Source organism: Balaenoptera musculus, chromosome 14 (genome assembly GCF_009873245.2).
Source record: "Balaenoptera musculus isolate JJ_BM4_2016_0621 chromosome 14, mBalMus1.pri.v3, whole genome shotgun sequence".
Lineage (NCBI taxonomy): Eukaryota > Metazoa > Chordata > Mammalia > Artiodactyla > Balaenopteridae > Balaenoptera > Balaenoptera musculus.
Window position 1 is genome coordinate 49,097,418 of NC_045798.1, and position 16,078 is coordinate 49,113,495.

General features: G+C 38.5%; 1 protein-coding gene across 1 annotated transcript in view; it reads left to right on the forward strand.

The window, feature by feature from the left end:
• Positions 1 to 6,434: 6,434 nt before the first annotated feature.
• ASXL3 (ASXL transcriptional regulator 3) overlaps positions 6,435 to 16,078 on the forward strand; it is a 170,870-nt gene continuing 161,226 nt past the window's right edge. Inside the window, exon 1 of the mRNA XM_036823324.1 lies at positions 6,435 to 6,494. Coding sequence (XP_036679219.1) covers positions 6,441 to 6,494 — 54 coding nt within the window. The 5' untranslated portion in view covers positions 6,435 to 6,440. The remainder of the gene's footprint in view (positions 6,495 to 16,078) is intronic.

The following is a 16,078-nucleotide window of genomic DNA, read 5'->3' on the forward strand; positions in this document are numbered from 1 at the left end:
TTTCTGTGAGGGGTGTGGAATGACTGGAAATGACGTGAGGAAACATTCTGAGGCTGATAGAAATATTCTGCACCTTGTTGTGGATGATAGTTACTGAGAAGTATACAATTATCAAAAGTCATCAAACAGAACACTTTAGACATATGCATTTTATTTTATGATAATTATACCTCAAGTAAAAAAAAAAAGAATACAAATTTTAAAAAATATTTAAATTTTACAAAGCAAACACTCCTTGCCCGGAAAGAGAAATCAGCAATAAGCTCACAAATAGAAAGGAAGAAGGAATTCGATTTATGAAATGGAAATTAAATAAATGATTATGGGTTAGGCAGAAGAGTTGTGATCTAGACATTTTGGATCTACTACAGAGTTAATCACCTCTGGGTGATTAAGGGGGAGCGTCTCTAGAGAAAAGAATTTTCTACTAAAAAATGCGCATTGATCAAAATTCTTACGAGCAACTCAATCCAGGTATTGTGGAAAATGCATGATTCATTATTTTGACACCTAAATGTCATAACTATCTTTGATCCTTTTCCTTGGGGATACCTTACCTAAATGTGATAGAGTGGAAGAAAATCAGGGGGAGTGGGTGAGTAAGAATCTCTTTTTCTGCATCTCTCTATTCTCACACAAAAGGTAAATATGCTTAGCTCCACCCCCACCGCAAACCTCAGGGAGGTTTGAAAATCCTGGACAGATTTCAGACATTTCAGGATCATTGTTCTCTGAAATGCAGTCCTGCTGCTTTTCCTCACTCCTAGGTGGGTCTCTGAGTGGAGGTGGCAATTCCTGAACACACACACACACACACACACACACTTCTTTTCTGTCGTCACATAAACCAGTAGACAATTAGATGGCATTTCCCTGGCTACAATGGGGCTCCTAAGAGATCTTCCAGTTATTCCTGCTATTTAGCTAATCAATCATGTCGCCCCGTGGTTACTGGAAGTGTGTTGGCTAAGATGATCAGCCATGTCCCCTGCAATAAAACTCAACGGGAAAGCAATAAGAATTCTTCAGTTACAAAAGGAGCCCTATCTCCCCATCACTTCAATCCGTCCTTGTAAAAGTTTCAGAATGGCCTTATATCTTCCTTTGAGCTTTTGGTGCTGTGAATGGAATACAGGGGAAGTCCTACTACTAGATTAATATCCACAGTATATACTTTATATACCTTACTGTACAACTTAAAATAGCAGCTAGGTGAAAAATTACTGGAATAAATTACTTGTTAGTGATTCCTCAGAAGCACCTTTTCTGGGGGTCTCAATCACAGAAGTTACTCTTCTGGTAAGCATGGAAACTGAGGCAAGCAGTATATCAGAAACATGGCCAATATTCCTTTGAATTAGAGTCTGCGATAGTAGTTGTAATCAGAATTCTAGTCTTCTCCCTTGTGAACTAAGAACATTCTTTCCACACAAAGATGAATTTAGCAGCATGTAATTTTCCTTCTTATCCACTAAATGTGTGATTGAATTAGAGTTTACCTAGAGAAATCTAATTTGTAGTTTTGAAAATAAGCAAAAAGCTGTTAGACTGCAATGTTGATATTCTGATCACATTACATATGCATAAGAAGATAGGATCAAGCAAAGCTTTATTTACATTTTCTAAGTTTTTTTTTTTTTTTTTTTTTTTCATTTTGTATAAACTAATGAGTGGTGCTGTTAGGGAGTATGTGTATCCCTCTTTGTGTAATGGATTAAGTGTGAGTCCTGTTAAACACTAGGCCATAAATCAGACTGTGTTCTCTATGCCTAATTAAGGGTTTACAGCGGGAAAAGGTAAATTCTTGAAGGAAGGGCTCTACTCAGAAGCAGAGTTTATTATTTCACAAAGGAAGTAGAGAGATAAAACAGAAAAAGGAGCAATTTAAGAGAATGAAAAAGAGGAAAAGTATGAAAATGTTTCAGCCATTTTATTCTACTTCTCAGATTTAAGAATGCATTAGTTGCTAAAGGGCCTGGATACAAGGTGAAAATTTTTATTTTTTAATTAGTGACTGAAATGCAATAATACTATTAATTGACCAGAGAATTTAAAATGAGTGTCAAAATAGTTCTAATCAATTAAAAGAGGAAAACTATATGCATTGACAGTGCAAATAAAACCAGTTACAGGAAAGTTTTGAAGAAAATTTACAATTTTTTTCTTTTTAGCTACATATATTTCTATAATTAGAGTGCATTAAAATCTTAAAATATTAAACTGTTGTAGATTTCAAAAACAAAAACAAAATAATCAGTTAATCTGCTTATTTCCTAGTGGAAGAATTGTCAATATTTTAGATAAAATTAGTCTTATAATATTATTAAAACACTTCTGTATGTTCCTGGAGTGCAGCTAGTGTTTATCAGCATTCTGACTGTACTTGATTAATAATGCTGATATTTGGCGTTATTTCACTTTGCTTTGTATTACTCCTGAACTACTCAGTGAAAAATTGGTGGAGGGTGGCATTTTGCTATTAAGAGGAAAAAAAGGAAATATATCTTGATTGGCTGGACTTTTATTGTATTTACAATAAAAGGAATTAATTTCCTAAATTTCCAATCATTTATTTTTTACTCAGTAAATATTTATTGTGGCTTGGATTATGACAAGTAATTTGCTTAGTGCTGGAAATTCAGTCAGTTGGGCAGGGGAGAAAGAAGATAAGGTCACCAACCACCTTCATGGAATTTCCAGACTAGTTAGATCTTAATTGATCATTAACAAAAGATGTTTAGGAAAAACAGAATTATTAAATGTTCTTATCTGTAGAATTCAGAGATTCTCAGCTTAGGCATAATACATATATTTCAGACATAAATATTGCATGGTCATCAAGACCACCTAAGACTTCTCCCATTTCCCCTGCAACCCTTGACTCTATTCTCTCCCTTCAACTTTTATTACTCCTTCCCCACCCCACCTTCTACTCTGTGTTGTGCCTGCTGGTGGGCATGTATGGGGGAGGGGTATAAGAGATTTCCTTTCATTCCAGACTTCCACAGGCAATGGGCATGTGGAATGGCAATGGAAGCAATCCCAGTCCCTTATTCCTGCCTGAAACACCTAAACTCCAATCTATGGTCAACACTTTAATTAGGATCCAAGGTGAAACCTTGTATTTCCTGAGAGATCAGTCATGACACAACAACTTCTGTCCCCAGATTCTGCAGTCTCTGTTCTCTTAGTATTGGAGTCTCATAGGAAGGTGAACCCTTTCCCAGTACAGCATAACCTCTATTTTGTTTTATACAAGCTGATATTGATTACTGTTTGGATTTGGTCTGTACTGAATGTTTATCAATGGTTAAATATCTTACAATATAAAATAACATTCCAGGAGACAAAAAGATCTGCTGGAATTGGTGAGGAGAGACATGCACACCAAGAGGTTGAATTGTTGAATTCTGAACCTAAAAGCAGGAATGGAAATAAAAAAGCAGGGGAATGCAGAGAAGGTGCCATTACATGCCAAATGAATTTTTGAGCTACCCCTATTGCTATATAATTAGGATGGGGATCTTAGAAAAGGAAGAATTTATAGGGAAGTTCTAACTGGAGCCTGTGCTCTTTGAGTTACCTTTCTCTCCTCATTTAAAGGAAGGGTTCTTGAAATACATGTGATCTTATATGAAATTTAAATGAATGCTAGCAGTGCTTGGTGGATGTCATCTATCTGTTTGAATATTTTCCTAGTTCTAAACTGTCCTGACTATTACTGCACTTATATTTGGAAAAGCTTCTCTTCATTCCTACAAATTTGAATGTTCAAATCGTACCCATCCTTCAAATCCCATTTCAAAGGACATTTCTTTCTTAAAGCCTTCTTTAATCTCCCCAGTAGAGAGTTATTTCTCTTATTAATTTTCACAAAATTTTACTTGTACATTTCTTGTGACATTCATCACTCTCTACCTCTGTTAAAAAAGATATACATGGAATTTAGCAATAAAAGATCTATAATTAATCCACATGTTTCTTCTTCTCACCACATTTATCTAGAGACTGAGTTAGTCCTAAGGAAAAGTATGGTTGAATGTAGACAGGTATACGTAGAAGAAAAGAATGTAACAACTGCAACAGCATATCTGGAATGGTGGCCCATTTCTATTCTGGTGCTATATGAAATATATGTTATTTGGGCATAGAAAATTGATCAAATCTTTAACCAGACTTACTTATTATGGACTATTTATACTCAAATATCCAAAAGTAGAGGTAGAATCTAAAGAGTCAGTTCATAATACTTGGCTCACTGTCCAAGAATGGATATATAAACAACAGCTAGTTTTTAAAAATATGATCAATTTATACCTGCTTTAAGTGGGATGATATATTTTCTCTTCTTTAATAATCAGAATTGGTTATTAAAGAATAATAATTTACTGCAAAGCCACTGAACATGTATGTTTTCCAAAAGTTCTTAAGCACTATTTCACAAAAATAACAAATTATATGTTCATATATATACATATATACACATATATATGTATGTTATGGGATGAGAATACAGATGTGAACATAATTCAAATTTAATGTATTTGAAATGTAAAGTAAAAATATAATACGCTGGAATAGAGTTATGCAAATTGCATGGGTACATTTTTGACCTAGGGATAACTTCAGTGTGTTCTCTAAATCCATTTTAAAAAAGAAAGAAAGAAAAAAATGGAGATAATCTTTTGATATTTAAAAAAAGATGCATAGATTTTTCTTATTCTAATGAATTAGTAAGTTACGTATTTTTTAAGAATTAGCATAATCAGCTCTTTATGATTACGTACTGCCTCTGCTTAATTTCAAACATTTTTATTACTTCAGTCATTTGACACTGTTCTCAAAGGAATCACCTTACTATAATTGTTTCGTTCTTAGACATATGTCTTTTCATTAGATGTAAATGTTCGAGTTAGGAGTATTTATTTTTAAGCATTGCAGTTTAGAATAATAGAAACTATGGGATTAGGGTCAAAAAACTTGGGTTTGACTCTTAAAACTGATTTAGCAAGAGATCTTGAATGCAATGTAATATTTTTAAGCTTCATTTCCTCTTTTGTGCAGTAGAGGGAAAACTGTATGTTTAACTGCGTTGTTTCGAGGATCAAATGATATAATGTATATGAAAAAACACAAAGTACTATTTACATACTTTATTATTACAGCCAGGAAATAACCTTACATAAATCATTCAGAATGAGTGCTCTTTTTGTTTTTTAGATACTCAAGATCAATACACACATAATTAATGTGTGGGTAATAGAGCCATTTTTTTCTTTGCCTAACAACTTTATTGACCTAAACACTTCACCAGCGATCTAAGAAGTTGGAAAGGTTACAGTAAACTTTCAAGGCTTAACACTTTTTTTTTTTTGTAGTTCGCTAACAAGGTTAACAGTCCAACTCTTCGTGCACACCAAACCTGAGAATTACAAATAATTTTTAAAATACATAAGAGTTAGTTGTGCAGTTGTTTACATATTCATCATGTTTTACAGAATGATGACGCTATTAAAAAATAACCAGTGCTAAGACACTGCATGGCATTGATCCACGGCCACGGAGCTTCGGTCTTGCATTGTTTAAGATGATGTAGGTGGCTCAACATTGTGTCAAGTTGCACCTTTAATATTAGTTGTGTATCAGAAGAGGCTTTTTTTTTCCCCCACTGTTTCAACAAGGCTTTAGGAATCTACTCAACCCAGCCGAAAAGGGTTAAAGGAGTCCAGCAGAGGGGAGTAGTGCAGAGTGAGTGTGTAAGTGTGTGTGAGCGCACAGGACAGAGGCATCGAGTTGCGGAGCGGACTCGTACACAAGTTCCAAAGGCCACCGTGTCCGCGGTAGTCGGCCCTAGGGGGGCCGGAAAGGCACGGCCTGCGCGGAGCGGGCAGCGCCCTGAGGGTCTAGGGGGCTGGGTTGGAGGGAGAGGGGTCTCGTGAGGGTTTCAGGGCGTGGCTGGAGTGGGGGGCGCGCGGCGAGTGTGCGCGGGTGTGCGCGCGCGAGAGGGCGAGTGTGAGCGCGGCGAGTGTGAGCGCGGCGAGTGTGCGGCCGCGTCGCCATTCCCCGTGACGTCAGAGTGTATTGTTGTGAGCGGGGCCGAGCGGAGCATCCCCGGAGCTGTCACCGCGGCGGCCGCGGCGGCGGCGCAGCGCGAGCCCCCAGCGAGCGAGCCCGGCCGGCGCCGCCCCCGCCCCCGTCCCCGGCTCCACCGCCCCCGCCCCCGGCCCGCCCGCCGCGCGCCGCCGCCGCCGCCGCCCGCGCGCCCCCACCCACCCCACCCCCTCGCTCCATCCCTCCCACCCGCCGCCGCCGCCCGCGCGCCTCCCCCCGCGGAGCGAGTGCGGGTCACCGGGTCACTGGGTCATTGTCTCCGCGCCCGAACCCCGAGCACCCCGTGGAATCCCCCACGTCATCATCAGAACCATCAATGAGATGCAAACATGAAAGACAAGAGGAAGAAGAAGGACCGCACCTGGGCCGAGGCTGCCCGCCTGGTACGTACCGCTCCCCGCCCGCCGCCCGCGCGTCCCGCCGGCCCCGCCGCACGCCCCGCGCCGGCCTGCGGCGGCGGAGACGGCCACTTCCAGCCTGAGCCGCCGCCCGCTCGCCGGGCTCTTGCTCTTTGTTATTCTGCGGGAGTGGGCTCGCCCGGGGGCCCGTGTGTGTGTGTGTGAGTGTGTGTGTGCGTGCGTGCGCGCGCGGAGGGGCGCAGCGATTATCTCGGGGAGCCCGGCGCCCGCCGCGCCCGGGACCGCCCGGGACACTTCTCCCGGTACTTCGCTCTCGGGGCTCGGCTGTACCTCCTCCACGGGTGAATTTACGAGCGCTCGGCCCCGCTCGACTTCCCTCTCTGCCGCTCCGGAGACCTTTGTGTGGCAATTACCACTCCCTCCCGGCCCCTCCACCCCCCGGAATTTCATCAATAACTCTCTGTGCACGGTCTGTGTGTATGTTCGGCGTTTGTGAGTTCATACATTTTACACGTGCATGCACGGTGTGTGTCCGACCCGGACTTGTGGGGCGTGTGCATGTAGCCTAGGTCGTTGCGTGTCTGTGTGCCGTGTCGTGTGCATTATGTATGCACACTGATACGTGCATGTTTTGTGTGGATCAAGTTCGTTGGTGTTTGTAGGTATTGTGCTCTGCCCGATGTTTGTGTGTACATTCCATGCACGTGTGTGCAATTTTGTGAGTGTGTGTGTCCGGGTGTGTGTGTTTGGTGAAGTTGGGTCAGTGTCATTTGTAGCGGGAGGTTATTAAGAGTGTACAGCTAGGTGTGTTTCACTGCTGGCTTCCTGGGCGGTGTTACTTGGCTGCTTTTCCTTTTCTTTAACCTTTCGGAGCTTACGTTTTAATCAGCGAAAGAATGTCTCTATAGAAATGCTTGTTGGCAGAGGGGCGTCGGCGACTTTGGTTTGATGCATGTGTATGTGTGGGTTTTTCTTTTTTTCCCTTCATCTTCTTCTTTTAATGGACAGCTGTAAACGGTTGTTTTTTTTTTTTTTTTTAAAGGATATTTCTGTACAGTGTGTCTCACGGGAATGCAAGGCATTACATTTGAAGCTCAGCCTTTCAGGGTTTCGGCTGCATAAATTAAATATTTATTCACCAACTTACTATCAGTTATAAATTGACCAAAAGAAAGCAGACTGCATGCAGCGGGGGTGCGGGGGGAGGATGGGGGGGAAGACCCCAGGATATGTTACTGGGTTGACTTTGTAAGGGTTGTTTTACTGTAACTGTGGTCGGAGTTTTTTGTTTGCTTGTTTTTGCTATTTTTTTTAAAAAAAGCTTTTGAGTAACTACATCATGTTCAAGGAGAACATTTGTCAAAAGTAATTATCTGAGTTCGGTTGAAGGGCCTTGCTGGTATGTCTCTGGATTCTGGCAAAGGGTTTTAGATAATTGACCCTATTGCCCTGCGAAGAAGTGGCAAAAGTCCTTTTTAATTGAGGTCTAGTTATTGGTAGCTGAGGTGGCCAGGCCCCTTTACTTCATCTTTTAATTTGTAATAGGGTATGTTATGATTTCTCCCCTTAACCTATGATCGTGTTAATTGCTAAATCACTCACTGTCTGTGGATGAATGGGCAGGTGATAGTCATTCTCTAAGGAACTACATCTGGGAGAGGAAACTTGTTTGTGAGGAATATGTGAAAAGTAAGCAGGAAGCGTTAAGTAGATGCCAGATTGATGTTATCACTGAATTTTTGCTAAAGCAGAGTACATTACTTATTGTTTGCTGAGCCATTAATTCAGAATTGTGTGAGGGTGTGAAAGGCTTCTGAAAACGCCTTCTTCAGTTTCCTTGGAGCGGCAATCGAGTATTATTATAGAGCTTCAGTGTATGTATTTTAAACAAGTGAACAATGAGTTGATTTATAAATATTTTAAAATAATGATTGATGAATCAGCTGTATCTGCCTGCAGAGAGTTCTTTAATAAGTAACAGTATTCTGATGGAATTTAAAGCTAACCATTTGTATTCAATCAGTATATGTTGCTATTCTTGAAAGTCCTGTGCTTTATTTGATCTAACTATACTGTATTGATAAATCTTGAAATAGGTTTCCGAGTTACAGTTTTTTGTTAAAAGTTGCGTTTTCCTCTTGCAAAGTTCATTGGTGGGAAAAGACACACTAGGAGTCATCAACACAAAAGAATTAATGATAGACCAGATGTCTCTATTTTAACCAGACATATTGAACTAGTAGTTATGGTAATTTTTCAATTTGGTTCAAGTTATTTTTCCCCTGGTAGTTGTACAAATGTGTATGTGTTCAAAATGTGACAGTTGAAATAAAATACTGAATAAAATAGCAAGTAATTGTTACTGGAAATATCTTTTTCAGAAATTTGCCGTTTGTAGTAGTGACTTATGAGCATTCTTAACTTACTTTGTGAAAAAGGAGAAATGGTTCCATTTGGGTAATAGTGACAGTTGTTCACATTTTCTTTATGATTACATGAATGCATATAGACTTAAACTCTCTTCCAAACTTGCATGAAAAACATTTTACTCTTATAATTGATAGTATTAATTTATACTCAATGAAAAAGGGAGGCTTTTTTTTAGCATTTCTGTGATAGAAATACTATTATGTATTTTTACACTGCCACTGCTGATTTTGCTGTCGTTGTTGTTAAGGATTTTTAGCCTTTTCTCCGTCAAATGTTAAACCAGATGTCTGATTTTAAAACTAAAGACTAAAGATGGATGGAAAATATGCAACTCAGTATGTGGTTCTTGCAATATATGAACTAAAGAGAGAGTATCCAAATTAACGTTAAGAATAACCTTCCAAATCATCCAGTGTACACTATGTATTATATATCTATATCTATCTATATACATATATGTGTGTATGTGTGTGTGTGTATATATATATATATCCTACTGGTGTGTGTGTTTGCATGTGATTATCTTGAACGAGAGGATATCAAAGCAGAGGAAATGCAAAATAGATTTTTTGAACTGAGACCAAAAGCTTATGCTTAAATGTAGCTTGGTATTCACTTTTAAGAAAAATGTATATGGAAGAACAATTCTTTCTAGAGTTAACTAACAACTTCCATTTGACAACAGAATTTTGGTTTTCTTTGTGAGAAAAGTATCCAGCCTCCAAATCTGTAAACTCTGACACTCTGAGTGTCAGCTCCAGGGATTTTATTTTAGATGGAGATGCAGCTATCAAGCTCTACCAGTTTTCTCATAGAAGTATGTCCTGTTTGGATGTGGTGGGCTTGTTTATCTTAGGAAAGGAGGGATGGTGGCAGAATTCCCCTATATTTTCAAGAAGGCGGTGATTATTAACAGGCTGCCATTTTAAAATAGTAATATGACATCTTTTATTTTCTTTCTGCCCTGCATCAGTTGCAGAAATTTCAGCCTTCAGCCTCCCCCCATCCCCCTCGGCCTTCTGCAGTTGTGGTTGTTACTTAGCGCAGGGCCATTTAATATGGAGTCTGCTCCGAAACCAGATGCATTTTCATCTGTTTTATCTGCTCTTCTGAGGTTGTAGAGTCTCAGAGGATCCCACAATCACATGGAAGTATCTTCTGTCTTAATATATGTAGCCCACAATAAGAATAAAAATCAAAACCATAACTCATGTAGAGCTGGGGCTTTGACTTTAATCCTTTTGACTTTTATCTCAAGTCTTCACTCTGTTACTATAAATACAGTTTAAACCATTGTGAAAGCATCTTCATGCTTCTTTGTAAAAAATGAGGATTTGACAGGACTTTGTTTCACTGCACTGAGGGGTTTCTTTGTTACTGGCTGACCACAGAACATACTGTTATTTATATGTTTATTCTAGGTTAATTCTTTTTTTTTTTTTGACATGCAAAAATGTTGTTGCTTTGAGAAGTGCTTTTTGATAGTTTAATCAGTTTGTTCTATAGGGAATGCTGCTGTTAAGATAATGGTTCAATGTATTAATTTGTTCCCTGAGTTTCCTTCTATTTGTTTCATTCCTTACAATCTTTGTTTAGTCTCACTGGCACCTGAAAATAAATCTTAATCTTCAGTAGCTTTGTGCTTGGTAACATGGCTGATTTATTTGCTCGTAGTTTAGATACATTCACACAGATAATGAATATCAGTGGGGTTTTTGTTTTTGTTTTTTTTTGGTAGTTCAAGGTGACCTTTGGACAAATTTTTAATGGCAAATTTGCCTCATTGTTGGGAGAAAACAGGCACAATACCCCTTTATGCCATAGCAGAGTTACTGAAGATTTTAAGTAAATTGAAATTTTGTAAATCATAATCTATTAAAAATTAAGTAGGGGTTTATTAATTAAAGGAAATCTGTGTGAATCTTTTGCACAGTGAAGATTCTTTTGCATAATGCATTATATTCTAAATAAACTGTTAGGGTTTCTGTCAAATAAAGCTGAATGGTAATGGTAGCTGTTAAACTAGAAAACAATTCATAATTGTTAATGTACTGGTTGCCTTGCCTTTTATCTTTGTATTTTAGAAATAAAGATAATTTTTCAGGGGCAGTGAACATAGGGATGGAGGGGAGAGCATTGGTCCTAGTTTTGGCATTTTCTCACTGTTCTAGTGGAGCTCAGATTTTAGGTTATGACCAGGCCTTCATAACAGTTGAGAACATTTTGACTTGTGATTTGGGGTAAGCCCCAAAGGTGCACATGAGCCATAACTGTGACAGTGCTTACTGGTTTGGGAGCCTGGCTAATGTGTTTGGCAAACGGAGTTTTATTTTCAAAAGCTTACATTTTGGTTGGTTTGATTCAGCTGTTTTCTGTGATTCACACATAGCCTCGTCTCTTTACGTCTGTATCTCATCATCTTTCTTTCAGATACAGAACCTAAATTTTCATTTTGCAATTTGCAAGATGGAAAAGAGTTGAGCAAGCTGTATGCCTCTCGAGAAAAAAGAAGGAGTTTCAAGTTGGAAAAAAAATGTGTTTGAAATAATGAGGAATGTGAACTTGGGCCCAGTGTATAGGTTGTTAATTTTTTATTTCCTGCCGACATGAAAGAGAATTTTAAGAATTCTTTCTTAAGTTTTTCTCTCTTTGACAAATTCTTTAGTAGCAGATGAGCCTACGGTAGCTTTTAGACTTGGAATTTCATTACAGAAAAACTAACTGATAAAGTAATTAAATTTAATTTTTAATAATGTAATCATTTCAACACTTCACTGAAATGCATTGGAAATGTGAAGTATGATCCCTAAATATTTTGAGGGCTCCTACATAGCATATGGTTCAAATGCCAGGGACGATACTAAGATATATCCTTAAGGAGTGTAGAGTTCAGTGGTGGAGACTAGAGAACTTGGAGGGTGACTGAGCAGACACCGACCGTGGGCATCGCATGAATGATCAAGAGGCACTAGTTTACAGATTTACAGAAGGGAGAAGGTGATTGTAGAAGGCTTACTGTATCAGGTGAAGCTTGGTTTGTCCTTGAAATCTGAATAAGATTAAACAGGTGATGAGAAAGCATTCTAGGAAAAGAGAACTGCATGGGCAAAAGGTGTAGTGTCAGGTGAGAGGAAGGGTTCAGGGAACAATGAAAAGGCCAGTCTAGAAATCTCAGAAGGCTTGAGGGCATGGGCACTGAAATAAGGTTGAAAATTAAATTGTGACCCGATTGGGGAGGGTTTTGAAAGTCATTTTAAGACAGTTGGACCTTGTAAATTGTAGCATGGGTCTGGTGGGTTGGGGGTGGGGGGGTAGTAGAAACACACAGCACACACACACATACCCCAAAATGACTCTTCCTTATAGAGAGGGTGTAAGGAATAAGGGTGTCTCTGAATGCTTCCATTACTTGGAAATAGAGTCTAAAAGCAAAATTGATGTTAGAAATATTTTATTTTAAATAACACAACTTTGTTCTGTCCCATAGCCTTTGCCAAATGAGGGAAAGTAAACATTAGTAAGTACTATACATTACAGTTGTAGAAAATGTATACAGGGCACTCATTTGCCAAAAATACTCTCTTGAGATCAGTAGGTAGCTAGGGTTATCTCAGTGACTCATTCTCCTAGTGTGGGGTTTAATGATGTGCCCAGTATCTTCACCTTGTTTGTAAGGAGCAGGGCTGGCATAGATCTTTTTTAAAATTCTGTGCTGTCTTTCTGATTTTTTAAAAATAATACAAGCATTTTAATGGATGTGAATTTAACGGATTTGTTGCATGGAGGCATGGGGAGGATCCAAGCCTACGTCACACTTATTGCCTGCCTTTCATTTCTCTCTCTTTCTCTCTCTCTTTTTCTAAGCATCAAAACTTTGCATGGTGGTGGTGGTGGTTGTTCACTTATAATTTAAAATCCCTTCTCCCCCACCCTTGAGGTCCATCAGTTGCAGATCCTGGCTCCTTCCTGCCGGGGCTGCGAGGAGCAGCATCTGTACGGAAGGACTTTCCGCTATTTGCCAGCACTGAGTGCCTTGATTGTTCTGCCTTTGTCCCCGCACAGTAGGTAGCTGTGGAAATCTAGCCCTGACTGAAACTTTCCCTGAAGAGCCCTTGGGGAACAAATAGAAACATTATATGATTAGCCACATTGTTTTCATTATTAAACAAATCTACATAAAAGGATAGCAATTAACAGCTTTATCTGCCTGAACTTAGACACCTACCTTTCCTCTTGCCTCCATATTCCCACTTGAAGTGGTTAACAGTTAACTGTTGCTGGTTTTAATGTCAGCAACTGACAAAACTAAATTGGGAATAGGCACTTCTCCTGGTTGATTGACATATAGCCCTCTGACACATTCTTCTGTAGTTTTAAGGCAAATTCATGCCCTGGGGTTAGAGCCAAAGGGCTTGTCAGAACATTGACTTTAATAGCTGAAATATATAACTTAAATGACATCCAAGACCTTAGCTTTGGTGGAACTTTTAGAACCTGAGGAATTCTCCAAGGCAGTGCAATTTATACTTAATGAACAAGCTTAGAACTTGTAAGATTTTTGTCTAAGTATATAGATGTATAATTTACTTTATGATGCAGTTATTTAACATGGGTTTATTTTGCTTATATTTAGCATAAATTAGTCCATAAACAACTTAGATAATGATTTTTAAAATAATTCCACAACTGATTTTTTTGGAAAGTGTTCCATTCTTCTTTACTAATCCAATAGTTGATTTCGGAATATATTATTTATGACTTAAAGAAGGGAATAGGAAGGACCCTCTTCATCTTATTCAGAAGACAGATGGCATTTTCAAGATTTTGTTAACTATCGTGTTTTGAAACCTGTCTTAATAAATTCAGGGAATTAGAAATTGAGATCGGATCTTTGCGCTTGTTTTTTCAGCTCAGTCATAGAGAAGACATGATATAGTGAGGCTGTTGGTTTTTCTTAGGGTTTTTTTTTTTTAATGTCAAAAATAAATGGCTACGCATGTAATTTGTGCATGTATGGAAACCTTGTTGACATAGCTGCAGAACTGAGTCACTGGACCATCAGGGCTCTGTATGACCTTCACTGCTTCCTCTCTCTACCATGCACAAGCAACAGACACTCTCTTATTTGAAAATGTGTTTATAAGAAAATCTCCTTCCTTTAAAATATGTGTTATCATATCTTCAAAATATCGCAGTCAGAAATTGTCATTCCTAAATTCTCTGTTTAGTCTAATTTCTTATCTCTTTTAAGTCAATCCTAGAAATCAATTCAACTTTTTGAATTAAACTTCTTTGATATTTTCCTTGTTCCCTTTCCATTACTCTTGCTCTTTCCTGCTTGCTTGAGGGTCTCCTTTCAGTTTCCCTCTTAGTTCTGGTATATCTCAGAATTCTGTCTCCCCCCCTCCTTTTTATTCTCCTCTCCTTGGGCAGTCTCACCCACCTCAATGGCAAGTGTACCAGGATAAGGACTCTAGCCTTGATCCTTTCCTTAAATTTTGGACTTATACTAACAATTTCTATTGTTTATCTCTATGTACTATGGATATTTCAAATGAAATTTATCTAGTTCAGTTAAATATTCATTAGAGACCTCCCACAAATGTACCATGCATTGGGTCCACAAAGAGGAAAGGACAGCACTCCTGTCTGGAGGAGACTTAATCTGTATGAACGTAAACACATGGTGTCTGTGGAGAGTGGTAAATTCTGCCTTCTAAATATAGCTCACATTTAGCTCCTCCTCTTTTCATTCTCTATATTTTACTGAGTTCTGACCTTCCAACTAATTTCATCACTAATTTCTTTTCCAAATCTTACTTACTGAAGCTGTATTTATCTTTCTAGAACAGACCTGATCTTACTGAATCATTCCTCTGCTTACACTTTTGTGATTACCTGTAAGTTAAAGTCCAGCAGGTCATGGGAAGCCCATTTCAATATCAGAAATCCTTTTGTTAAGTGATGTATGATTGCTTTCCCTAATAACAGGCAGAATTTAGCATGTTCTGTCCATTATACATCGCACCAACCTTCCCATTGTGTAATAATCTCTGCAACCTTATATTTATTTTAAATTCTTTTGAAACATAACAAAGTAGTTATTTTTAATATGAGATAGTTAAATTCATCAACATATTTTATCAACTTCTGTGCTCAACTTTATTTCTTGTATTACACTCACTCTCCAAGTTGCCTCCTTCAACAGCTTTTTCTTTTTTTTTTTAATTGAGGGTCTCCAGGTTCATAAACAGTCTTTGTATTTCTGAAATGTTTTTGTTTTGCCCACTCCTTAAAAATCTTTCTTATTAAACTTTTGTATTTTGAGTTAGTTTTAGACTCACATGAAGTTATAAGAATTAAAAAAGAAAAGAGTGAACAAATGGCCAAATCCTCTCCCTGTCATCCATACCTTCTCCCCAAACCCTCCATATTCTCATAATTTTAATCTGAATACAGTCAATATTGGTATACAAAAGTGGTCAACATCAGCCTTTAGGAAGCATTATCCCCCAAATGTGTGGATTATAATTCAAAAAGAGATTCTTTTCACAAAGCTCAGCGCATCTTCCATTTAAAAAAATTGGAGAGACTTGGTAGGAAAAAACTAAGAGATCCTATGTTGCTCTCACCTTTGAGTGATAATTTAACTAGTTGTAAAAGTCTTAGTTGACAATGTTTTTTACCCTTAGTACTTCAGAAATGTTTCCTCATTCTGTTCTTGCATCAGTGGTTGTAATACCTTGTCTGTGGTGAGTTTCATTGTTTATTTTTTAAGAGGTAATATGCTTTTTGTATATGAGAGTTGTTACATGTTCTCTTTATCCTTGAAGTTCTGAAGTTTTAATGCTTTGTCTTAAATGTTTGTGTTTATTCTACCTGGTACCTAGAGTATACTTTTTTATTTTTATTTTTTTATAGCTTTCTGATTGTGGGTGGACTGCCTTGCTTTTTCTTTTTTTTTTTAAAAAACAGCTTTTTTTAAAATTTATTTATTTTTGGCTGTGTTGGGTCTCCATTTCTGTGCAGGGGCTTTCTCTAGTTGCAGTGAGTGGGGGCCACTCTTCATCGCGGTGCGCGGGCCTCTCACTATTGCAGCCTCTCTTGTTGCGGAGCACAGGCTCCAGACGTGCAGGCTCAGTAGCTGTGGCTCACGGGCCCAGTTGTTCCGCGGCATG